Genomic DNA, 27206 nt, shown 5'->3' on the forward strand with positions numbered 1-27206 from the left:
AAATATGGTCCCCTTCTTTGTTAATATTTCGTAACATTTTGCTTGCAAACATAAATGGTTTTTGCAAGGCCATGAAAAGTTTTTGTTTTTTTAAGTATTAGATTTAACAATCTAAAGAGATACTGACCTTGAATTTTCTATGCTGGACTTTAAGTCAATTTTCCTATGTTCGCTCTTTTAATGGTGGCATTTGCTCTCAAGTTTTTACTCTGAAAAAGGAAATTAGTCAGAGCCACCCGAGGCATAAGCGAACTGCAGGGGGCCTCAAAGAGCATTAAGAATATTGCAAAGTCATATTTATGAATGAATTTCATACATCCGTGACAACTAGAAGGTCACGACTCCGCTAAAAACCACACTCTTCTTGAAACACGTTCAAAAACACACATTTTCCGAAGTCCTACATAATAAATAATTCATATAAACTTCATTTATTTCAGTAATTTACTCAAAAACCAGGGGTTAGGGTTGTATTATATAGATTCACTACACAAGATGTAAAGCAAAATATAAACATATCTGTTTTACCTGGTTTTTACTTAAACTATCCATATTAATTATGTTTATAATAACAGACAACTAGAAGAATGTTGGTCTACTGAAAAGTACATCCATGTACTGTACATTATATGCACTCATTACATGCTCTGGGCTCCTTTTGCATGAATTACTGTGTCTCTTCAATCTTGCAGACTTTTCTCTCTTGGGTAGCTATAGACAATCTTTAAATGACCATTTCTTACCAAGATTTTAACGAAGGTTATGGCGAAGAAGCTAACTGCTGTTTTAGATAATTACAGAATCCTTGATCAATTTCAATCAAGATTCTGTAAATGTCATTTAACAGAAACCACTCTTTTCAGAATCTCTAATGATGTTTTGGTGCAAAATGACAAATAAATTTGTTCTATCTTCCTTATATTGTTATATAAATAAAGTTGTATTTACTTTTACTTACAAATGGAGGCAATCGGTCTGTGGTTCTGCTGAGGTGTTAAGGAACCGCAGCCGCCTCTTAAAAATACTCCATACTTTCTCTAAGAAGAAGACAGATAGAGAAGAGAGATACCATTATCATTAAACTAGATATTGGTAGTTTTTGCTGGAAAATTAAATCAGTGCCTGCATAAACATTGTTAGCAGTGGGATGCATGAAGTACTCCCAAGATTTCCTGGTAGACGGCTGTGCTGACCTTGATAAAACACAGTTGACCAGCACCAGCAGATGACATGGCTCATGAAATTGTCACTAGCTTTGGAAACTCCACCCTGGACAATAAGCAATTTGGATTTTGTGCCTCTCCACCCCTAATCCAGACTCTAGGACCTTGATATCCAAATTGAATGCAAAATTTACTTTCATACCTGTTCCTTTTTCACAGGAAAGTGTATAATTAAAGAGGTTAGGTTTAAAGCTGGAATTTGAAAGGGAGCATTTATTTTTCTACCACACTTTTTCCTTTAACTCAACCTTCCATGAATACGTATGTTAGGATGCAGGACTCTGCGAACAGCCAGAATGCTTTCAGTTTACCCTCCTTGTGAACAGTGTCAATGACTATCTGCTGCCGACTGACAAGTCAGAAGTCAAATACCTTTGTATTTCAAATAAAGTTTTTATAACATTCAAAATTTTTAGAAGCTCAATTTTGGGTGACAGACTGTTAGGTGTTTAACTGGGTCCCTGGTATCTTTTGGAGGCACTAGGCTACCTTTGCCTAATGTGCAGAATTTATCTGCTGCACTCCAAATTCAGTTTATAAAACTGTTAATCCTGCAGACAAATACTTGAAAACGATGTATTTCATTTGTATGCCATCACTGTTGAAATTAGTTTAATGCAAACTGTTCAGATGTATCCTTCTCACATATCCCCATGGGTCAAGGGGAAGCAGTTTCCCTTTTGATAAGAGGAACAAACTGAAAGGCTGGAAAGTATTAAAACTGGAAGTTTATCTGCAAAGCCCCTGCAAATCACTCATCAAGTGTTGCTCAGCAGCTCTGCCGCAAAGGATGGGAAGGCCCGCTGGACTGGGGGGGGCTGTGGTGCACGGTAGTTTCTTTAAAAGGTTAGTGTTTTTTCAGTCTGTTTGCCGTGCAGTGTGATGAGTGAATGTGCAGGCGTGCGGTGGTTTCCCTCCTAACAACTATGTGCAGTTTGTGCTAAAGGGGTAGAAAACAGTGATATTTCAATGACTAAAGAAGCAACTAGAATATCTCACGAATAAATCCTTGCTGTGCATGTTATAAAATACCAATAGATCGTAGGTTGTAAATATGCAGGTTATTTTAATTGCAGACTGAATAAGCACCCTTAAGAGACTCTTGTAAGATTTGAAATTTTTGATTAGGCCGCAAGACTCCACAAGGTTGCGACCGATCCCTTTGCAAAAAAAATAACAGTTTGAACATAATGTTCTGAGGGCTTAACAGGGAAACTCCAGGCTTCCTATTGTTCATTTGAAAGACCAGTTAAACCAGGAAGCCAAGGCCTCGCTCTCAGCACTTTTTTTGTTTATGGTCACATAACAGCTGGTTGGCAGGACGTTAAGAAAAGGCAGAGACACGTAAAGAGGAATTCACAAGGCAGGCTGCAAGACAAGCAGCCGCACCACTATGAATGAAAACAAAGAGGGAGTTTATCCCAGAGCTTATTCAGAATCAGCTTTATTGCCAAGTTTGTGCACAAACAAAGAATTTGACTCTGGTACACTTGGCTGTCAGTGAAGCTATTTAACTTTTTTTTCTTCAATATAAAGGAATATTAAAGATATAAAATATATTTTACATGTACATGTATACACAAGTGATTTTACAATAGAATATAATGTGAGATCAGTCCAAATATGCATGGTGCTGTTCTGGACTGTCAAGTGTTCATCAGAGAAACAGACTGGGGGAAGAAACTGTCTTTGTGGCAGCTGGTTTTAGTAAACAGTGCTCTGTAGCGCCACCTGAGGGTAAAAACCTAAACAGTTTATGTGCAGGGTGTGTGGGGTCTGCAGAAATTTTAGCAGCTCTTTTCCTGACCCTAGATCTGTATAAGTCCTCGATGGAGGGAAGGTCAGCTCTGATTATTCTCTCTGCAGTCCTGATTATTCGTTCCAGTCTGGACCTGTCCTGTTTTGTGGATGAGCCAAACCACACTGAGATGGATGAAGACAGGACAGACTGAATGATGGCAGTGTAGAAGATGACCAGCAGCTCCTGTGGAAGGTTGAACTTCTTGAGTTGCCTTCTTCCGAACAGTGTCCATGTGTGAAGACCATCTCAGGTCCTCAGAGATGGTGGTTCCTAAGAACCTGAAGTGGTCCACAGTAGATACAGTGTTGTGAGGGGATTATGTGGGGGCAGTGTTCTCCAAAAGTCCATTTCTATTGTTCTATTGTTCTATTTCTATGAATGTATTTGAGGATCAAATCAGCATCTTTCAGGTTTAAAAGTCGAGAAGTTTTAGTTCAGCTCTCTGCAAACATTTTGAGAATGAGTGTAAAGTTTTTAAATAATTCGGAGGCCAATCATGACACCAGTGACTCGAAACCAGCATTTCACAGTACAGAAAAAATTTCAACATATTGAACAAATTTTAAGCTTTAAATTGAGCCTGAGGCTTGGAAAGAGGAAGTGAATACAGACAGAGCTGAGTGGTTTTTTTTATATGTGACCTGAGTCATCAGTTGCGTTGAAATTGCTTACTAATGTTGGGATTATGAATCCGAGAATATTATTTCATATTTAATCAAATAATATTTTGGTCTGTTAAGGGTTGTTCTGTGAATACCAGTCCAGTAAGGCGATGGTATTTGGACAGAATAGAAAGGTGTGAGATGAGCTCTGACATTATTGAACAGCATAAACTCTGCACATATATGGAATGAATTCACACAATTTCTTAAAATACAAGAATTTATTAACAAAAATAAGTCAACTCAAAGTCAAAAATATTTCAATCAACAAACTCTTTACTTTGCTAAAACAATCCAACTAAACTACCAAGCAGAATTAAAGAATAATGAAGACTAATGGGCTATGTACAATATAAACAAGTTGATTAAAGATGATTAGAAATTATGACCAAAGCAGTGATGCAACATTACCATGCAATGTTTATGTTTGAGAACCAAGGATTATCTTGAAGAATCTGGAAGCGAAGTTAAATTAGTCTTGGAACCAACTTAGACAATAATCAGCAAGCGTTTAGACAACCATTCACAATGCAAGATCAGATAAAATATTATTTTAATAAAATAATATTCTAAAGAATGATCTGCTGAATAAAACCAACCTTCTGGATGACTAATTCTCAATGGTGTCTTATTAACTGCCTTTATTTATTAAAATAATGTTTAAAAAAATATTATTAAGGGAGTATTTTGGAAAAGAGACAAATCTTTCTGGAGAAATGGGGCTTAATGGTGTTTACTTAGTTATCAAATTTAGTAAAATGATGTTTAGGGACTATTATTCACTAGCTTGAAAACCAACAACCTTTCTGTTAAATAGTCTTTAGTAGCAGGCTCGTGTTCTTACCGGTTAGTAGTTGAGCTAACAAAAGAAGCTGATAACTTAGCACCAGAATCAAACACACACCTTTAAAATACCTTGGTTCATATAAGGGTTAAAATGCATAAACGCGGACGGCTCGTTATGATCAACCTTCTGTTTAAAATCACCCTTTTAATAAAGTTTGTCTTAACTTTAAAAACACAAACAAAGAACACAAACCTGAGCACGCGTGCTGCAGATATTCTGCTAGCACCAAGATAACTGAGTTCAACACAAACAAAACCAAACTTCATAAAATGAAAAACATTTAGATCATTTCAATCTAAATCCTTCTATTTCTCTACTCTGCCCAAACCTAACCTCGTATGAACTATGCTAAGGAAAAGCTGCACGGGCGACGATGAAATTTGAAGAGAGCTCTGTGAACAAAGCTAACCACTGGAGCTGTGGATGAAAGACGGCTCATTGTGTCCGCCAACCACACTGCACCTTACCGTAACCATGGTGATGCGGCTACTCGTTTGTCCTCCTCTCAGGCAGGGAAAACCACTTCACTCGGCTTGTAGAGACCGCGTCTCTGCAGGAACTTCTCTGGGAGACAGTTTGCTTCTGCAGGCCTCAGAGAGAGAAAGTCAAGCCAGGCGTGTACCTTAATTCCCGTTTTATGAATGAATACTGGATACACAAACAGTTATTCACTCATACTTAACTTTGCATATGATCAATGATCTTATGACATCCTTGGATCCAGTTGAAGAGTTTATGTCTGTTTGCCAGCAAAGAGACATCAGCGGGCTGTCTCCTCCTATCCCGATGGTCACCGATGTGGAAGAGGTCGGCTTGTTGGAGAGGGGGTGCTCTTACTCAGACAGTGGCATCATGGGAAGTCTGCTGCTACCCCCCTTTCCTCAGTTGCTGGAAGTCAGTTAAATGCAATTTATTTTGAAAGTTCCAGAAAAGTTTGTATCAGAGTTTTAATGTTGAAATCCATGGCTGGGTCCCAACACTAATCACTGACATGCAACTACAGTGTGAACTAATAGTTTAGAACATTTGCCCAAAGAAACAAAATCACAGTCTGGAATTTGTTATAACGAGTCCAGTTTTATTGGTTTCTGGACATTAAGTCATAATATTTTACCCTCAGCTGTGAGATGGACCAAGTCAAGTTGCAGAGGTTTACATTCACTCATCATGGACAAGAATATCGTCTTAAGTAACAATTTATTTCAAGCACTTCAACTTTGACAGCACACACTAGATTCACCTACATCCAGAACAATGGAAAAGTTCAGGGAACTCAGTGATGATCTAAAAAAAGTGAATTTTAGTTTTACACAAGCTGGGAAAATGTTTTGGAGACACATCTAAACAGATTCCAAGATCATCACAGAAATATGACTTATTGAGATGGTTTACCACCCTCCCAAGGTGTGGAAGGAGACACAAAAATGTCCCCTTAGATGAATGGAAATTCTTTAGGATGTTCTAGAACAATCCAGCCTGCCCTGAACTATAAAGTGCTGGGAATCCACTGTAACTGTTCACAACTATGGCAGTTTTACATGACTATGTACTGAGAAGAGGCCAACAAGCAAAGAAGCCCATGCTCATAGATCAATTACCTTTAGGCTCGACTGAAATTAGCAGCTACCAACATGGAAAAGCAAAATGTCTATGGACAACAGTTTTGTGGGCAGCTTAAGCAAGGATTGAGCAATTTGACCCACAATGACGAGATGTACGCATGTATCAGTAAAGGTGAGGTTTTGATCCCTAAGATCACTGATGCAACCATCAAGGATGATGGTAGTAGCATCATGCTGCAGGGAAGTTTTGCTGCCAATAATACTGGTGCATTGCACAAAAAAGGAAGGCTACCTCCTAATTCTTTAATTTCATCTCCAATCAGTTAAACCTTGGACACAGCTAGGTGCTCTAAAAGGACAAATGATCTCTAACACACATAAAAACACTTTTTTGGAAGGGATGAAGCAGGCTAACATTGTTATTATTTCACCTTGGTAAAATACATTTTTTTGAATAAACATCTACAGGAAAATCACCAAATTATTATGAGTGGATGAAAACTTCTGACTGCAATTGTAAAAGAAAACTAATATCTTGTGGCATTCAGAAATATCTTTTAATGATACTTAAAGCTTCATCTCAAGCTGCAGGCTTGGTTGTCTGAGTAGTTTCTCTTTGAGCTCCATTGAAGGAAAAGCATCTGCTACATATTTGTCTGATTATTCAAAAACCTGTGGACCTGTATCGCTGGAAATCCCTGGAGATTCTGGGTGTTAAAGTATGTGTACAACACAAACTGACTCATTATGAATCACTTAGCCGTATGAACTTTAATGATACGAAGGGTCAAAGTGAACGGTGACTCATTAAATCACGCTGTTAAAAATGCAGAGTGACGGGGAGATTAGAACAGCATTCTCACCTGTTTCTTTACCTGCTCTCTGTTTTTTTCCACATCCTGTGACTGCCCATAGACTTCTTCTTGGGTGGATTCTCTGATTGCACAGTCTTGTGCTGTCCATTAGAGTCCAGTGTCACATAACTTCACTTCCTCTACTGTCTGGATATTTCTATTTTAGACAGAAATGGTGTGTATTCTTTTAACCACACAATAAAGCTGTAGTAAAAATATAAACCCAAAATTCAAAAAGAAAACCTTTTATAAAGATTTTTTTATATATATTCAGCTTTTAGTGAATGTCCAACAATAATTGCTGTAGTGGTAAAACTTTACTTTTGTTAACTATGAATTCTAATCAAAACTGTAAAATGTCCATTACTTAAAAATTCAACCCGCTTTATAACTCCCTGTGATTTGTCTTTAGGTTAGGGTTGGAATCTCTGTCACAGTACATGTTATCTACTTTTATTCATAAAAATCCAAGTATTATTCAATTCATTTTCTATTTAGTATGCTCCAATCAGAAATATGGCAGTTTCTGAAAATACAATGTTTCTCCCGGGGCAGCCATGATGGATTGATTAAAAAAAAAGAAGAAACTGCTGAGTAACGCAATAGCATGGTGTATCCTGTCCTTTCTGGGACCATTGATAAGGTGAAATTTTACATTTTTACATCTCTACAGTGTTTGATGTAGGAATTATTACAGGTCAGAGACCCTTCAATTCCATTTTTGGAAGAAACATTTAAAACTTAATTATAATGGTAGTGAATTAGAGTTTTGGTGTTAAGACTCTACAGTCTGAAGCGATTTAACACAAAAATCGTCGGTACTATGGTAACACATTAGGTAAAAGCAGACAAAAGTGGCTCCGTTTTGATGTATAAACTGTAATTGTGAAGATTAAACCATAAACATGGAAGTGCTTTCAATAATAAAAAAAACAAACTATTCCCAGTTATTACAATCTAATGAGATCATCACACTCTAAGCTGACTATTCTGTGGTGAAATCTCAGTAAAAGCAAATATAATCTTTTCAACCACTACACAGCAAATAAAGTGTGTTCAGAAGAATTTGACCATTTATATTCTGGGAAATATGAAGAATATGTTTGAGAAGCAAACAACGACATTAGACTAATTTACACTGACAACAAACCACCTGAGGGTCATCTGAATGTTGATTCGGTAGAAACATAGAAATCAAGGAAATATGAGCTTTTTTACACATTGGAAATTAATCCGTTTACTTGGATCATTAAGATAAAAATGTTTTGTTATGTTTAAGCCTTTAAAAAGTTAAATATTTTAGAATCTGTTAATTGTAATAAAACAAAAAATAATAATGCTGCATTTAATAATTATGTAAAAAAAATCTAGAAAATCTGAACTATTGTGAATAAGTTAAACAATTTTAACTTTATGTTCACAATTCATTTTTCTACACTTAGCTTTAATGATCTGCAGGGTTTTTTGTTTAAGTCACAAGCTCAAACTTTCTCTTTGTAAACCTGATTATAATTGTTTCTATCTCACCACACGGTGTTCAAATAAAGCGGCCAGTTTTTGATGATCTTGCAAAAAAAAAAAAAAAAAAAAAACACCCTCCAAGCTCCACTTGCTTCAGCTGATGAAAATCAGGTCTGATTTTGAAGAAGCTGAACTCAACTGATCTGATGAAGCACACCTACATTGACGGGCTGACTGCGACAGTATAAAATATTGTAAAGATTGTTCGCAAGTTATTTTATTTAGAGGGAGTTTCAGATACTTTATCAGAATAATGTCATTCAGAAACGAGGCAGAACAGGCAGGAATTAAAGTTTTGTATCGAAGCTTCGCCACTAGATGGCGACAAATAATCGGTTTTCTGACGAGTCATGGCAAATTTTAAACCTATTTTTAAGAATTTGTTTCTAAAACAACTGGCCATGGAATGTCAAATTTGTGATATAATGCATTGTTAATCTTTCTGTAATTCGTTGTTTGTCTTTATTTAGGAAATGGATGCTTTCAAATAGCTAAAACATATTCTTAATTTAGCCCACGTCTTTCATAATATTTGCAGATATTGGAAAAAGTAAGCTCATCCTTGCAGTTTCCAAGATTCAACAGGGAAAGTAGCAGCCAGCTGCTGCTAATAAAATGCACTTGATTAATGGATCATCGTTAACATGACTTCCTCTTAATAAACAAGAGCACTAGCATCTTGCTCAGGAGGTGGATGTTAACACACTGATGATGATGATGATGGAAAGACATGAGCAATTGATTTAAAGAAGCAAACTGTCGCTGGGTATCAATGTGGGAAGGGTTATAAAGGGATTTTCAAACTATTTGCAACCCAGTGTTCAACAGAGAGGAAGTTAATTAGTACATACAAACTTTTATCTGCCAATCTTCCCAGGAGAGGACGAAAGAGCAAATTCAATACAAAATCAGGCCGTTCAATGCCCAGAGAAAAAAGACAAAAACAAGAGCTCCATTTATCTCTACAGGCCTCAGCTAGCATCTTCAATGTTAACCTTCCTATAGGAAAGCTGGAAAAAGATTGAAGATGTATGGCTCGTTTGTAAGGGGTTGAAATAGAAAGTCTAATCATTATAAAAAGAAAAGGGAAGCAGGGCTTAGGATTGCAGCTGAATAAACTAACGGACTTCTGGAACAAGGTCCTTTTGTCAAATGAAACCAAAGTTGGTCATAAAAATAGCACCATGTTTGGAGAAAACGAAACACAGCACCAACACCTCATACCAAATGTCAAACATAGTGGTGGAGGGCTGATGATTTGGCCTTGTTTTGCAGCCACGGGATATAGGCACCCTACAGCCTTGGAGTAGGCCATGTAGTTTTCACAATAACGGTACAAAAAAAAGACTGAACAAGTATGACTTTTCTGGAAGGGCTTTCAGAGGAAATACTCTTAAAAGAACATGGCAGCACATCTTAGATTTGCAAAGAGCTGTTTAACCTTTGAAACATCGCTTGGCCTTAAATACACCACAAATGAAGTACAATGAGATAAATATTGTTAAAATTATAAGCAAACATAAAACAATGTAGAATTGGCATAAAAACTGATAAGAATGCTTCCCAGTACCTCCAGTTGGGATGTAAGGTCCAGGTAAGTACAGACAGACGGATGGACCAGCTGCACAAACTGCAGTCCTTCTCCTTAGATTGAGACTGAGAAGCACGGATCAATAGAGTCATTTTCAGCAGTCTGGGGAATTATCCAGCTCACTGCCCACCAATACGAAGATAACTAAAGACACACACACACACACACACACACACACTCTTCATGTCCTAAAGCCAGCAGCCTCTACACACTGAATCAATCCATAATTTTATAGGAGACTGACTGAGAGAATTTACGCCATCTTCAGATGACTGAAAGCTGTCTGCTTCATGTTATTTCAGCCTTGTGTCCCAGCTCGCCCTTTAGTCTTGTGATGTGATCTGACTCCTTTAGATGTGTGTTGAAATGAAATAAAGATTTTCTCAATCTTCTTGCAGCAAAAGAAACATCACCATTCTCTCATCAGTGATGCGGTAAAAACCTGCAGCTAAAGGTGGAATTTTAGTGTAAAAATTATGTGAAACATTCATGGCTGAGGAGTATATACAGTGGCTTACAAAAGCTGAACTAAATCCCATATTGTCATATTACAGCCACAAACTTCTAAATTTCTATTTTATTATGATTTTACATGAAATATCAACACAAAGAAAGTTGTAATTTTACAAGTAAGAGTTTAAAAGCTGTACTATGTTGATGTATTGAGCCCCCAATACCTTGATATCCAGAAATAAAATTCAATGCAAACAACACAGAAACAACATAATTAGTAAATTGAGTGTGTTTGTTTATTTATTTATTTTTCTTATTGAGTTTGTTTGTAACTTAATCTCAGTATAAGAACAGTTGATCTTGTAAAGGCCACGGAGGTTCGATACAGAACATTAGTTAACAAACAACAATCCGAAGGCCTAGGGACACAGCAGACACCTCAGGGCTAAAGTTGTAGGATAAAGATGTTTAAAGCAGGATTAAGTCATAAGATAATATGTCAAGTTTTAAAATCTTATAGAGCATTGCTCAGTCCTTTGTTTGGAAATGCAAAGAGTATGGCACACCTTCAATCCTCCAAACACAGTCATCCACCTAAATGGACAAGCCTTGCTGGCTTTATAGGGTATTAATAAATGACTCAGCCATAAGGCCCATGGTTACGCTGGAGGAACTGCAGAGACCCACAACTCCAGTAGGATAATCTATTGACAGGACAATTATTATTCATGCATTCCACAAATCTGGACTTTATGAAAGTGAAGCAAAATAAAACCATAGTTGACAGAAAGTTATAACAATAACTGTTTGGAGTTTGTCACAAGAAGTGTAAGGGGCACAGCAAACATGTGGAAGAAGGTGCTCTGATCAGATGAAACCAAAACTGAACTTTCAGGACTAAATGTAAAACTCTAGATGTGGCACAGCTAAGGCTGCACATCACCCTAAGCACCCCATCCCCATGGTGACACATGGTAGTGGCAGCATCATGCTGTAGGGATGCTTTCTTTTATAGTTCCTGCCAGGGAATAGACAATATTGCCATTCCCCAAAACACACACACTCTCTCTCTCGCATAATAAGCTCATGAAACAGGCCTGGACAAAAATGATGGTACCCTTAACTTCATATTTTGTTGCACAACCTTTTGAGGCAATCACTGCAGTCAAACGATTCCTATAACTGTCAATGAGATTTCTGCAACTCCCAGCAGGTATTCTGGCCCACTCCTCATGAGCAAACTGCTCCAGTTGTCTCAGGTTTGAAGGATGCCTTTTCTAGACGGCATGTTTCAGCTCCTTCCAAAGATGCTCAATAGGATTTAGGTCAGGGTTCATAGAAGGACACTTCAGAATAGTTCAATGTTTTCCTCTTAGCCATTCTTGGGTGTTTTTAGCTGTGTGTTTTGGGTCATTATCCCGTTGCAAGACCCATGACCTGCGACTGAGACCAAGCTTTCTGACACTGTGCAGAACATTTCTCTCTAGAATCCCCTGATAGTCTTGAGATTTCATTATACCTGTAGAGATTCAAGACACCCTGTGCCAGATGCAGCAAAGTAGCCCCAGAACATAACAGAGCCTCCTCCATGTTTCACAGTAGGAACAGTGTTGTTTTCTTCATATGCTTCATTTTTCTATCTGCGAACATACAGCTGATGTGCCTTGCCAAAAGGTTCAATTTTTGTCTCATCTGTCCATAGGACATTCTCCCAGAAGCTTTGTGACTTGTCAACATGTAGTTTGGCAAATTCCAGTTTGCCTTTTTTATGATTTGCTTTCAACAATGGTCTCCTTGGTCGTCTCCCATTAAGTCCACTTTGCCTCAAACAACATCGGATGGTGCGATCTGACACTGATGTTCCTTGAACTTGAAGTTAAACTTTAATCTCTTTAGAACTTTTTCTGGGCTCTTTTGTTACCGTTCGTATTATCCGTCTCTTTGTTTTGTCATCAATTGTCCTCCTGCGACCACGTCCACGGAGGTTGGCTACAGTCCCATGGATCTTAAATTTCTGAATAATATGTGCAACTGTAGTCACAGGAACATGAAGCGTCTTGGAGATGGTCTAATAACCTTTACCTTTTAACATGCTTGTCTATAATTTTCTTTCTGATCTCCTGAGACAACTCTTTCCTTTGGTTCCTCTGGTCCATGTTGAGTGTGGTACAAACCATGTCACCAAACAGCACAGTGACTACCTGTAGCCCTATATATAGGCCCACTGACTGATTACAAGAATGTAGACACCTGTGATGCTAATTAATAGACACACCTTGATTTAACGTGTCCCTTTGGTCACATTATTTTCAGGGGTACCATCATTTCTGTCCAGGACTGTTTCATGAGTTTATTTTTTAAAATAAGTCTTTGAAGCATGTTTGAAAAGCAACGTCTGACTTTCATTTGTTCATTTTCATAAAATTATTATTCATTATTACCTTTGTCAGATTCAAGTTATTTCTGTGACCATTGTGGGTTTTTCTTTCATTAACCGAGGGGTACCAACAATTTTGTTCACGTGTGTATAACTGGTTTGGGCTTTATGGTGGCAGCTTCCTCTCAGAGCAACACACAGAAAGCCCACTTGGAGTGTGAGGAACAACAGGTCCTGTTCATTATCAGCTTAATACCCTCCTAACAGAGAAGCATGGTGGAGTCAGCATTATACTGCTGGACTGCTGTTTGCAGTAAATACTGGGAGACTGGTTTGGGTTAAAGGAACGTTAAAACGGAGAAAAACTACAGATACCCTCAATGAAATCCTGGTCCACAGTGCTCAGGACCTCAGACAACACAGGGGGGACTTTGGGACAATTCTGTCCTAAAGTAGCTCACATTGAGCACTTTCAAACATCTTTATGTTGTCATCTAACCTGGCTGATTTAGAAAGGATTTACAAAGAAGAATGGCACAAAATCCCCCCATCTGTGTGTACATGGCTTAATGCATCATATTCTAAAAGACTGAAGATTAAAATTACTGCCAAAGATGCTACAACTAAATACTAGGGTAAAGGGACTGAACAAAAACAAAAGAAACACTGTATATCCAATATTTATTTTATTGTGGATAGAAATCCTTATTAACTGCTGGATATATATATTTTCATTTTCTTGTAATGTTCATATTAATGTAATAATATGTATTGCCCAATATTTGAACCTGTGATCACTTAAGCTTGCGTTAAATCTAAAATGTGATCAAAGGCAAACTAACTGGACCTGAAGTCTAATGACAAAGTTCTTCATATATAAATGAATGTTCTGATATGTAAACTGATTTATTTAATTTTGTAAACTTTAGCTATTTTGTCAGAATTACAACCAGATATATTTGAAGGTTTGGGAGTTACTCTTCAACTGGAGGGTTGCTAGAATTACCTGGGTTTGGACATTAGTGCTAAAATTAGCCTTTTCCTTGTCTTTATTTCATTTTTAAAAATTCAGCTCTTTACCTGAAAAGGGGGATTGCAAATCTCTTTTAAAAGATTATCAACATAGTTTTGAGATTACTTTTGTATTCTCAGATTACAAGAAAAAATGTATTTAAATTTGGAGAAGGAATTAGATCTGATGAAACCAACTTGGACTAGTTTGCCATCAGTTCTCACCATCATGTAACCAGGGGATACTCATCAAATGCTAAATGCATGGTGGGGGTAGCATCATGCTGTGGAGTTATTTTAGGACGGCATCTAGGGAGGATCCTATTCAGATACCTGAACCCCCTTAACTGACTCCTTTTAAGATGAAGGAAAAGTAGCTCTACTCAGCACCCCTAAAATTATCGAGAAATGAATCGAGAGGTTTGTCTTTCAACTCAGTATTTTTCCACCACCACCAATCAGATCTCCCACCCACTATTCCTGTAGACAATCTATATCCATCTCCAACTCCAACAGGCTGAACAAGACATCAAGATACATGAACTCCTCTACTTAAGGCATATGTTGAAAAAATAAGAATAGCAACTTAATACAAAGGCCATTGCTAAAGAAGCTGGTTGTTCACAGAATGCTGAATCCCAGCATATCCATAGAAAGTTGAGTGGAAGTTAAAGGTGCGGTAGGAAAAGGTCCATTCAAGAATTTGGGGCAGCTTCACAAGGAGTGGGCCGAGGCTGGAGTGAGCGCATCAAAAGCCATTACACACAGACAAATAATACACATGGTCTACAAAAGAGTGTGATCTCTTCTGCCATCATCTGCTGGGGAAGCAGCATCAGAGCCAGAGACTTAAAAAAGCTCAACAAGCTGATAAAAAAGGCTGGCTCTGTTCTGAGGACTCCTCTGGAACCTCTGGAGATCATTGTGGAAAGACGGATTCTTCATAAAATGAAGAACATTATGGAGAACCCTGAGCATCCTCTTCATGAGACTGTCCTACAACAACAGAGTGTCTTCAGTCAGAGGCTTCTTCAGATCTGCTGTAAGACGGAGCGCTACAGGAGATCCTTCCTGCCCACAGCCATCAGCATCTACAACGGCTCTTTGAGGAAACCTTCATAATATAAGCTACAACAACATTTAATTTCCATTTGGGATGAATAAAGTATTTTTGAATTTGAATTGAAATGTTGCATTCCTCCTGTCAAGTCACTACTGAACCAGAGACGACATCAGAAGCGTCAAACCTGAATCCCACAGAGAATCGATGGAGTATTGTCTAGAAGAAGACCTGAGACACCAGACCCGACAATAAAGATGACCTAAAGGCAGCTATTAAAGGAACCTGGACTTCCATTAAACCTACATGTCTCGCCGCATTGATGGAATTCATGCAAAAGGAAGACCAATCAAACATTGAGTGGATAGAAACATTCTTTTAAACATTTGTTTAAAATATCCCTTTATATTGATTTTGTTGTAATATAAAAGTTTTCTGATACACTGAATTTTGGGTTTTTGCTATCTGTAAGCCACAATCATCAACATTACAAGAAATAAAAAATATTAGACTTTTTCCCGATATCCTATTTTTTTTAATGTACCTGCATAATCAGTGTCTGGCTCTTTAGTGCGGTAAAATTATTACAGCATTAATTTTCAACTTTACACTTGATGTTTTTTCCCAAACCTGATTGATTAAAACTGATTATAAAAAAAAGGCTTTATATATTCACTTGGAATATTTGAGTTTTCAGTGGTTTAATTCGTTTTTTCTGTGGGACTCTTCTCCAACAATCAGATTTCTCTGTTCCTACATCTATTTCACAGGCGGCCATCATTCGCCCTTATTTCCAGGCACCGACACCGTCTGGCCCTCCTGGCCTGGTCCGCACAGAGGGGGCCCCATAGCCCGGAGGGTTGGAGGATGGAGAGAAGCATGGATCTCTTTCCGATCTGTTATCAGCTACAGCAGAATCTCTGGGGACTCATCCAGCAGAAAAGCAATGCCCATAGTGTTGCCTCACATCAGCGGCACGGAAACGGTTATTAGTGGTATTCAACGAGATAAGATCGGGGTCCGAGTCCCCACGGGTGCCGTTTCTCTTTCACACACTAAACGCCACAACAAATTTGTTCTGGTTTTTCTCTTGATACGTAACAGGTAAGCACCAAACCACGGAGCAACGGGCATAATAAACCCAACATGGTCAAAACACATTCAGATAAAAGACTAATAGAAATAGAAAGCAGAATAAGTAACATATTAGGCGCATATTAGTTAAAACTTGATGGCACAAAACAGGAATAACAGCTGAATTTCTGCCATATTTAACGCAGCCTCATTTGTTGTTGCTCGTCATACAAATTATATTTTTTCAATCTAATCTGATACCTTTTGGTCAAAAAGCAAAAATTAAATAAATAAAAGAAATTTTAAAATAACATATTGAACTGTTTTACAAGAGAAACGACCATTTTAACATGCAACTCCAACATAAAGCATAGACATCTTAATAATTTAGACTATCATCCTAAAGTTGAATTCATTTCAGTATTTCAATTCAAAAAGAGAAACGTATATAGATTCCTTCCACTCGTTTATTGATTATGACTTAAAGATAATAAAAATCACTTTCTCCAAATGTATTACAGAAGCAATAGTAAAACAAATCCATACAGAAATGTTGTGGTCAGCATAATCAAGGGGAAGATTGATGACGTTTGTCCAGCAGAAAGTAGTTATCGTTTTTATGCAACATAAGGTCATTGCTAAACAAGCTGGCTTTTTTTTTTTTTAACAGAGTACTGTATCTAAATATATTATTGGAAAGTTAAGTGGAAGGAAAAATGTTGTAGGAGGGGGCACAAGCAACAGGGCAAAGCATACCTTTCAGAGGTTTGAGGAGTAAAACCCATGTAGGACAAGCTTTATGGTGATGTTGATTTCATTTTCGAGCAGGATTTGGCACTTACCCACATTTCCAAAGCAATCAATACCAGGTTTAATCACCATCTTATCACTGTGCTTGGTTGGCCAGCAAACTCACCTGAACTAAACCCCACAGAGGATTTTATGGAGTATTGTCAAGGGGAAGATGAGGGACACTCAAGTTGCTTGCAGCCTGCCATAGACTTTAATACCTGAGCAGAGCCACAGGCTGTACTTTTCTGTAGGCTAACATTTCTGTTTTAAAGATAATTTTTTCATTGGTGTTGTGTAATATCAATTTTTGCCTCTTTTTTGTTTTAAGCCATATTCATCTAAATCAGCATAAAATAGATGTTTGGAATATAGCACTGTGGGGGTAATGAATTAATATCTAAATTAGACTTTTTAAAATGTATTACCTCAATAAACTAAACTTTTCTATGAAATAAAAACTCATTAATATAAACCTTTAGCATGCAGAATAACATCCCTTTTTTTTTTTATTTTGTAAATATTTATGGATAAAGATATGATAATCCAAAAATACAATCATCCTCTGAAAACGACAAAAAGTAGTATTTTTTCGCGGTCTTTGTCAGATATATATGACCCGGGTTTTTTTAAGGTAATTCAAACACTTTTGTGATTATGCGTAATGTCAGGTCTGGGTGTAAAGTCACTTTAATAAATACTTAATTTTCAGACACTAGATTTATGACGTTGTCCCCAGAGTTTGAGCTAATCAGAGAGAAAAACAAACATTGTTTTCTCGCTCTCTCTCGTGCGCTCATCCAATCTGCGCGCGCCTCTCCATCCCTCCTTCTCTTCACTTCAAAGCTGCACATCAAAGTCGGTCTCCAGACACGAGCTGTCCTTTCGCAACATCCTCACCATCATCACGATGCCTAGAGGATTCTTGGTTAAGAGGAACCGTAGAGGTTCGGCCACGTACCGCACACGAAACGACTGCGTCGGCAAACCTGAAGCGTCCAGCTGTGACCGGAGCGGCATGCTGGCTGAGAACCATGGCTCTGTGGGACTCCAACTCCGCCGTCCCGACGGAGACTCTCCCGAACCCCGCGAGGATCCGGCCAGGGAGTCGTGGAGTCCCCACGTGGAGCCCGCGCTGGAGGCGGAGGCTGACCGGCGCGCGCAGTTACCGGAGACCGAGGAGGAGGTTTTGAGTGTGGACGGTGACTTCTCCTGTTTCTACCCACCTCCACCTCCACATGAGCAGAGTTTAAACAAGTCGTGCAGTCCAGTAAAACCGGTAGGAACGAGAATGTTGGAGCATCACGTGGAGACCGAGCAGCCGGCGTGTTCGCCGGCACCAGACCTACCGGAGCTGCCGTTCCTGGTGAGCGCCGCTCCGGCCTCCGTGTCCGCTTCCATCGAGAGGCTTCTCGCAAGCGGCAGCAACCGCCTCCACACGCAGCCCTATGGTCACAATGACAAGTACGACCAGAATCTGGCTCATGTGCACTTGTTCCCATCACTGACCCTCATGGGCCAGGAGCACGCAGCCAGAAAGCGCTCGTACCTCGATCCGGACCACCAAAACAAGCTCAGCACTAAGCAGACCAAGAAACCCAAGGCGAACCGGAGACAGAACTTCGAGGATGAAGTCACCACGTCGCCGGTTCTGGGTTTGCGCATCAAGAAAGAGAGTCCGGAGCTGAGGAGGTCTGCTCCCACCGGGACCCAGCCGCTCGGAGAGTTTATCTGCCAGCTTTGTAAAGAGGAGTACCCCGACCCCTTCTCCCTCGCGCAGCACAAATGCTCCCGCATTGTGCGCGTGGAGTACCGCTGCCCCGAGTGCGACAAAGTCTTCAGCTGTCCCGCCAACCTGGCCTCCCACCGGCGCTGGCACAAACCACGCCCGGTGAACAACCAGGGGGTAGAAGGTCACACGAACCGGAGCCAGTCATTAAAGGAGGCGCGAGACTTTGTTACGCACGAGCGGCAGCCGGTGGACTTGGAGGGAAAGGAGAATGAGTTGCTGCGCGCGCACACCAATCAGCACCTGAACAGCTCCCGCGTGCTGGTGCTCCACGGTCGGACCCGAGACAGCCCCGATTCCTCCTCTACTCACTACCGGAACCCGGACCTGCAACAGCACGTGAGAGCCGCAGACAGCCCTCCGTCCGGACTCCTACTGCTGAACCCCGGCGAGCAGCAGAGACAGCAGCCCGCGCTAAACTTCGTCCGGTCCTTACCGGAGGAGGAATTGTACGAGTGCCGTTATTGCGGTAAGAAGTTCCGCCGGCAGGCTTACCTGAAGAAGCACCTGGCCGCACACGAGATGACTGCGCACGGTTCACAAACCCCATCGTCCTACAATCAAGCGCGCGACAGCGGCAGTGTCCAGGGCGGCCAGGTGTACCTGTGTCACCTGTGCGGCGCGCGGTTCCCGTCGGTGGAAATTCGGGACAAGCACCGCGTGTGGCACGCGATGAGGGACGAGCTGCTGGCAGAAACGCTGGGGGGAGCGCTCGCAGGGGACGGTTTCCAAGCACACAGAGAGGAAGGTAGCGGCGGGGAGCGCGAGCAGCCACAGATCTTCACGTGCAAGTACTGTCCGTCCACGTTCTTCAGCTCCCCGGGGCTCACGAGACACATCAACAAATCTCACCCCACCGAGAATCGGCAAGTGATGCTGCTGCAGATGACAGTACGGCCATAAAAACTGATCAGAGTGACCGATTACCAATGACGGGAGCCAAAACTTCATGTAGATTTTGTTTAGTCGTGCATTCAGACTGAACTGTATCCTTGTGCCTTTCATTTAAAATGTAATTCTGTTTATTTGGTAACACAGTAAACTTCATTTAATTATATTCTGTAATAAAATGCAACGCAACTCTGAAAGTCGACATGAAGAGAATTTGAAATTGAGACGGAGTCACTGTCCATGGTGCTGAAACAGCTCTATTAAACCCGTATAGTTTGAATCAACCTGATTCAAACTCCTTATGAAATTTGTGGAAAAAAAAAAAAACGACGGTAATACGTGTTTTGATAATAAATGTCAGTTCAATTATATTTTTCATACAGAAACAAAGCATTTAATGTAACTACAGACTGCTACATAATTCATGTCAGTATTGATTCTGCAGTTAATGATACAACTGCAGCTTCTAGAAGCCTGTAGGTCTATTTTAATATGTTCTGTGTTCAATGTGTGGTACTGTCAATAAAAATATTAATGAATACAGCTTTGTCACATTAATAAACATCCAGGCGTCACAGGTACAAATCCTTTATTGTTAAAGTCCATAGTTTGCACATTGACACTTTATTTTGTGTTTGTTTGAAACAACAGGTTTGTGGAGAGTTTGCAAGCATGTGTGTATTGATAACATGCAGCTAGTGCTGAAATGCAGTTTCTTTTTACATCAGTAGTTACAAACATCTGCTAACATTTGAACATACACAGCCATGATAGGTGGCAGTTAAATCTGCTGCAGCTCAAATGTGAAGGAATTCTGAATTTCTTCCTCATCTTGCAACAGAGGCAACAATTGTTTTTTATTTTGGCTAATGCTTATCGGGTATCAAACTGAGTATCGTTAACCTATTTTCCATGAAACTGACTACAAAGGGCCAAATTATCATATAGACTCACATGATGAGCATTTAAACATGGGTGATTTAAATGCTGGGACAGGGATAACATCGACACAGCTGCTGTCGATATGCAGCAAGTACAGATAACAGCCAAATGGACATTGAGTCATAACAATAAACAGTGCATTAACCTATGTAAAAATAATTTAAAGGGGCTGTACTTAGTTCTAAAACGCAAACTAAACATCAATCTGACTTTATGAAAGAATGAGAGTTGATCAAAAAAAGTACTCTCTCTTTGGCTTTTTTATTTTATTTTTTGAAAATTGGGTTCAGTAAAAAGAAGAAAATCCCCCCAAAAAATCTATGAATCAAATTAATGGAAAATGGATATGAGAATGGAAAATAATTTTTTTTAGCTCAGTCTAATTTGATTTGAAGATTTGAGATGTCTCTAAACTGAGAGCAGATTAAATGTTTAAGTATAGAGATTCTATTCTCTTCTTTGGCTGTTAATCTGTAGCATCCTGACTGTTGTTGCCTTTTCCATCCTGGTTTTCTGATGGAGCTGTTCCCTCAGGAAAACTGTAAAGACCCATTTTGCAACAAGTGAAACACTGGAGTCTTAAACCCCAGATATGTGGCTAGAATGGTTCAGACATCAGTTTAAGTCTGGGGAAAGAAGGTCAAACCAGCGAGATCCTCCACCTAATGTGTTCTGCAGCTGCAACAATGTGAGCTAAATGGGATCATGTCTAAATTTCCAGAGGATGAAGTGCAAACGGATGGATAAAAGGTTCTATTTACATGTAACATTCTGTAGTGTTGACCTATGTTTTCATTTATACCAAACACATGCTCTGAGGTTAAACCACAGTTTTGGCTTTGGCAGCTTTTCTTGCAAAATTATTTACAAAACAAGCTTCGTCACACTGTACATACTCATAGATATCCATGTATCTAATATATATATATATATATATATTTATATTCGTATAGATATACAGAATACATATTTAAAGTCAAAGGAGTAAAGACAAAAAAGCAGCTGTGTTTTTGGAGGGACAAATAAAAACACAGAATATGAAAATTGTGTTTGAGTGAAAGCACAATTAACATAAAAAAGAGAAAACAAATGCAAAGAATATCAGTGCTTGTTCGAAGTTGACAGCATGACTTAAAAACCAAACATCTGTCAAAGTGCCTCCTCTGACATCAAATCAAACATACTGACAGATTTGTTCTGAAGATTGACACAACCAAAAATCCTATTTAACACGGTTTGCAGAACAGTGCATGAGGTGGCTTAATTCTTAATTCTTTTGTGGTTTTGTGGTCCTGGTCACACAGATGTTTGTTCACTTTTGTACATGGCACATGTTGGTATAAACTAATACTGCACAGCTTAGGTTGAACGTTTTCAGCAGCACTGCGACGAGTGTTTCTTTAAAGCAAAGCTGCTGATTGATACAGTAGGATTATATCAGATATATATTTGAATGTAAAAGAGCATGTGTGAGTGTTCAGTGCAGGAGCTGTGCTGAAACCGCCTTTGTTTCCCTCTGATAAATATGAGATGTGAAATTACCTGTTTTAATTTAAGTTTAATCAGTGATGATGAAATGTTTGACTGAGCATTTTTGAGTAGAGAGACTCAAGTCTTATTGGCGGATCCAGAAGACCGTCGCAGCTTCATTGACATGCGGGTCTTGCTAGTCCGAGGAGACATGGGGGACGCCGAGTTGCTCCCGGCCTCCCCAAGAGCCGGACTTTCTCCCCGAAGAATCTCTAGGCAGGAGCCTGAGGAGTTGGGGGAGGGAGAGGAGGGAGCAACGTTTGATGTAAGGGCAGGTGAGGTGAGCGGGGGAGTGAGAGGAGGGTGGATAAACAGAAAGAGGATAAGGGGATAAAGAGAAAATTACATTTTCTCCCAGAAAGGTAGACTGAGGCAGAATGTGCTGATTCTCACAGTCAAACAAGTCCGACAGACATACAAAGGAAACAAACAGACTCACAAACAGGCAGCTACATGGACAGACAAACATAAAACTTCTACAGAAGCTGTCATCTTGTATCTTTGTTCCCTAAATCCACAGGACGTGCTTATAGTCAGAAAACTACTGTGAAAGAGCTCTCCAATCTGTATTTTTACCATTACAGAAAGGAATATTTTATTAATAAATAGGCAATGCATTTTACTTTGATTGTTGATGCTTCGGTTAATGAGAGGCATGAAAAAACAAATATCCTTGTAGCTGTTGGGTTTTAGTAAAATACTAACAACAACAAAAAATGTTGGCAACACTACAGGACTACAGATTTTATATTCAGTTCATACCATTCACAGCCTGCATGAAGGACCTTCTGCTTTAAACCTCTACCTTTCACCCTGACCTGGTTTAAGCTGTCAACAGGTTTAGGGACCATAGGATACAAAACACTATGTTCTTCTGAATAGGAGAAGAGAGCAAGAGAGAAAAAGGAATAAAAAAGAAAAACACTGACAGGAAAAGGAAGTAAAGAAAAGTGAAGGGACAGGAAAGTAAATAACATGAAATAAAGTAGGATAAAGAAAAATGAGTTAAGGAAAAATAAAGTGAAATTGGGTAAAGTAATGTAAATAAAGTTCAAGTTAAGTGTAGTAAAGACAAGAAGGATAAAGTGAAGTAGGTTGAAACGTAAATGAAATTAAGAAATGTAAGGTAAAATAAAGTGAAATGAAGTTAGTAAAATGAGGTGAAATAAAGGAGAAGATGGGAAAAGGAACAGAAGAGGAAAATTAAAGAAAAAGGGAACAAAAAATTAGATGGGAAAATAGAGGAGAAATAAAGGAGAAGAAATTAAAGGAGAGGGAGAAAAGGAAAGAAAAGTAGAGGGGTTGTCAGAAAAGCAAATGACAGGTATGGATCACAATGTTGAAGGAAAGGAAATGAGAAGAAGGAAAGTACATAAAAGTAAGGAAGGGAAATAAAGGAGTAGGTAAAATAAAAAAACAACAGAAAAAATACAAAAAATGAATGAAAGACAAGGAAAAAAACATTCATAAATGTAGAAGAGAATCTGAAAACATTAAAAAGAAGGTCAAAACACAAATCAACAAAATTACTACAACGACAGAAAAAAACCTCAGTCATTTCAACTATTTATAGTTCACCCAAATACTACAACTTAAACATGAACAACGCAGTGTTAGTTCAAAGTACACATGAAGACAGCTTGTGCATGAGTGCAAGGCTGGATTTAGTATGCTTGTGTTTAGTGTGTGTGTGTGTGTGTGTGTGTGTGTGTGGTGGTGGTGGGGTGGAGTGGGTGTGGTGGTGGGGGCAATGTAACATCATATAAACAGAGAGGTTAGAGGTCAAGTTTCACCAGGTCACAGTGATGCCTCAGGTTAACAGAACCATGAAAATCACCAAGCAGGTGAACGTAGAGGAGAGCTTCAATCATCTCATCGTTAGAGAAGGAAGTCTCACTTTCATTTCAGAGCAGTTTGATAAGTTTCAGGTGGAACAAGTTTTGGATCTAAGAGCACACATTAAAAATAAGGGGTGCGTTGAGAGGTTATGGCAATATCAAACTACCTGAATAGCAGAAAGTGACACCCCCTTTTAAAGAGAAAGAGGCCGCTGTTATTAACATGCAGATCTGCTTAAATTTCAAAAACACTGGAAGAAACAGCAAAAACACAACGTGGTGGAGGAGTCAAAGAAGAGAGAAACATTAGGCTGAATGTCAGAGGGAAGAGCCAATCGGAGAAAAGCGTTTCAATCATGTAACCAGGCTTACCTTTTAGCTATACAGTGAGACAAAACGATCTAAAGGAAAGAGGGGAACAGAAAGGAAAAAACAAAAAAGAAAAAAATACAGGAAAAAAAATTTAACAGAATAAAAGAATAAAAAATAAATAAATAGAATTGGTGAAATTAAATAAACAGAACAGAAAAAGAGAAGATCATCACTGTACTGTTAAGGAAGGGGAACAGCATGTTAACTCAAAAGGACAGAAAGACAACGATTTATTCCAAAGCACAAGATCTTTAATGTCCAGATTTTGTTCACAGATATATGACTTTGAATAAATGTTTTGGCGCACACCAAAAAATTTAAATCTCAGGTTTCTGATCCTGTGCCCCGAAGGTTGCAGTTTGAGCTGAACACAAAATACGGACCAATCAACACTGAGCAAATTACATCCAATGTGTTATAGTGCAGATATTTAAGGGGAGGGGTGACACAGGTGAATCGGTTAGGCCAGATGTAATTCAGCCTTGAAGCAGGTTGACTTGGATTATTTGGGTAAAATATATTGCTATTTAAAACAGATAAGCAGGTAAAATGAGAAGCAGGAAGGTATTTAGAAAAAAACCCACACGCAATCACACATAATGTCAGTTTAAGACTAAAACAAGCCTGCATAACACAGCTGTTCCTATTATTGACACAACAATTAAATAATTAGAATTAAGCGTGAGTCCCAGGACAAAGCACTAATTTAAATTTTACCTAACCACCCAGAACGGATATGAATCAGTTCTGGGTGGTTGAATCAGTTTAATGGTCCATATAAGAGTCACACATATGATTCCCACGTGTGCGGCTGGCATCTCTATTGCCGATCAGATGTTGCCTAACCCCTCAGAGATGCTCTGGAGAGAGAATAAGGCTGAGAGCCGCTTTGAAAAGAAAACTGTGGCTGGGAATCAGACTGAGAGCTGCCAGACTATGTGAACAGGAGCCTCTCCATATCAAGAAAATTAATTATCCAACATTATTGAGAAGATCGTGGTACCAAACATGAAGCAGTTTTATAATACAAAAGTGTGTTCACTGATTTGTTTAATTTTTAATTTATGTTGAGAGAAACATGAGAAACACATCTAATGGAGTGTTAAAATGTCTCTCTGGTCTTACCTGTGTCAGAGGGCAGGTGAGTGCAGGGAGCAGGACTGTAGACTCGAGCAGCGTAATCCTCAAATGTGGTTGGCTCCTGGTGGTGCTGCACAATGGTTTCCAGATACCGCGCTCGCTCCTCATAGCTGAGATCAAAGTCAGGGCCAAACTTCACCATTACAAGTGACATTCATGAAAGAAATCAAAATGGTATTTTCCCCCCAAATGTTTCTTTACTGCAGCAGCAGAGGAAATGTTTTTGGTAAAAATAGAGATGGGATCAGATGAACATAATAAAGCCCAATTTCTCGTCATTAATAGAAGTTAATAGTGCTTGTAGTACAGTAAGGAATATTACATGGAAATATGTAAATTAATTTAATTAAGATGCCATAAAATACATCTATGATGTGTACAAGCCTATACATAACATAAAACAAAATATAATTACATAAAAAATAAAATAAATTTCTCTTTAATGAGCATATTGAAAACATTTCCAACCTTGCATATTAACATAAACAAGAACTAAACAAAAGTAGTAATTAATTCATAAAGGGCAAATTAAAAAACCTTTAGGAGCTCATAAATAAAATTGTGCACAAACTATATAAAAATAAGCTATAATGGGCCCATTTAATTAATTAGGGTCTAACAATGTGGATTGAACTAAAGAATTAAAAAAAAATTAAAATTAGATTTAATGAAATAATTTGTGATATGCTAATGCTTACGTTTTGGAGCTCATACATAAAATGTAATTAAATATAATATCAAATGTAATTAATGAATACATAAAATAAGAATAAAAAAATAATTTACATTAAAATCATTGCATTAAGAGCTCATAACATTAATGTATAGAAATCTGTCAGCATAAAGTCAGAATAATTCAGTCAATTCTTTATGTAGAACCTAATGAGCATTAAAAAAAAAAAACTTTTCATTTTACATCCTTTAAAGCTTCATGCCTCTAAATTTTCTGCAACTATAGCAAGGAATCCCTAGTGTACAAACTCCTTTTTTAAGGAATTAACATAATTACTAAAAATAAAGTTAAGTTTAAATGCAATGAAGCAAAACACAGGATTACTGAAAACACAGAATTTCCAAGAAAATACAGTTTTTAAAGGCAGACTAATGAACTATATGACACCAAATTCCCACAAGAAGGAGAAAATCAAAACACCAAAAACTAAACAAAATAAACATACATAACAAGACATACAAGAGCACTTTTACTGCTTGCTTTTACTGACAAATTCAGTAAGAGGCTCTGGTTTAAGCACTGAGCTGAGTCAATGGAAGGCAGAACTTCAACCGTCCGTCCGTCCATTAGAGATAACCTCATTGAAACAATGACATCTGCCCCCTCTTATTTAGTTCGTTTCATACATCCAACCATAACGACAGCCACACACACAGATCAGCCTTCATCATCCTCCAATAGTATTACCTTATACTCATTGAGCTCCAATAACAAGGGATTTTCAATGGGAGCGTGTTTATGCGTCTGTGTGCCTGTATTTGATAAAGTCGCCAGTATGTGTGTATGTAAGTGCATGAGTTAATGTCTGAGTGTGTGATGGGATTAGGCCAATGAATCTTCAGAATGAAATCTGTGTGCTTGTGCCTCGCAAAACAGGGCGGCCATCTGTAATAGCGCCCATGGGTTTTCTATTGGGTTAGAGAGCTGGTCTATGGACCTCACAAGGAGAAAGATTCAGGTCTAATGGTAACTGATTCGGTTAGGGACGATGGTAATAACAACAATATGGCTCCTTTAAAGTGCGGTCGGCCTGAATCGAGGAAAAAGGAGCAAGGGAGGAAACTTGGGCAAACTTGGGACAGAGTAATCAGGTCGTCAAGGAGTTTTCTTTCCTGCTATTCACAGGTAATTATTGTTTCTAAAACA

The 27206-nt window shown here is 38.7% G+C and overlaps 2 protein-coding genes across 11 annotated transcripts in view; one reads left to right on the forward strand and one right to left on the reverse strand.

Annotated features, from left to right (window-relative positions):
- Nucleotides 1-5362: 5362 nt before the first annotated feature.
- Nucleotides 5363-27206, reverse strand: part of ralgapa1 (Ral GTPase activating protein catalytic subunit alpha 1) — a 108998-nt gene continuing 87154 nt past the window's right edge. For 5 of the 10 annotated variants that reach the window (XM_047393081.1, XM_047393088.1, XM_047393087.1 and 2 more), the window contains 2 exons: nt 25313-25437; nt 20078-22201 (listed from right to left, as the gene is read on the reverse strand). In XM_047393081.1, the coding sequence (XP_047249037.1) occupies nt 22056-22201; nt 25313-25437 (271 nt within the window). In that variant the 3' untranslated portion in view covers nt 20078-22055. The other 5 variants (XM_047393083.1, XM_047393084.1, XM_047393082.1 and 2 more) reach the window with 5 other exon arrangements.
- LOC124884984 (insulinoma-associated protein 2) lies at nt 17670-20048 on the forward strand. Its single transcript, XM_047393091.1, has one exon. The coding sequence runs from the start codon at nt 17736-17738 to the stop codon at nt 19515-19517; it is 1782 nt and encodes a 593-aa protein (XP_047249047.1). The 5' UTR covers nt 17670-17735; the 3' UTR covers nt 19518-20048.

The sequence above is a fragment of the Girardinichthys multiradiatus genome, chromosome 19 (genome assembly GCF_021462225.1).
Source record: "Girardinichthys multiradiatus isolate DD_20200921_A chromosome 19, DD_fGirMul_XY1, whole genome shotgun sequence".
Lineage (NCBI taxonomy): Eukaryota > Metazoa > Chordata > Actinopteri > Cyprinodontiformes > Goodeidae > Girardinichthys > Girardinichthys multiradiatus.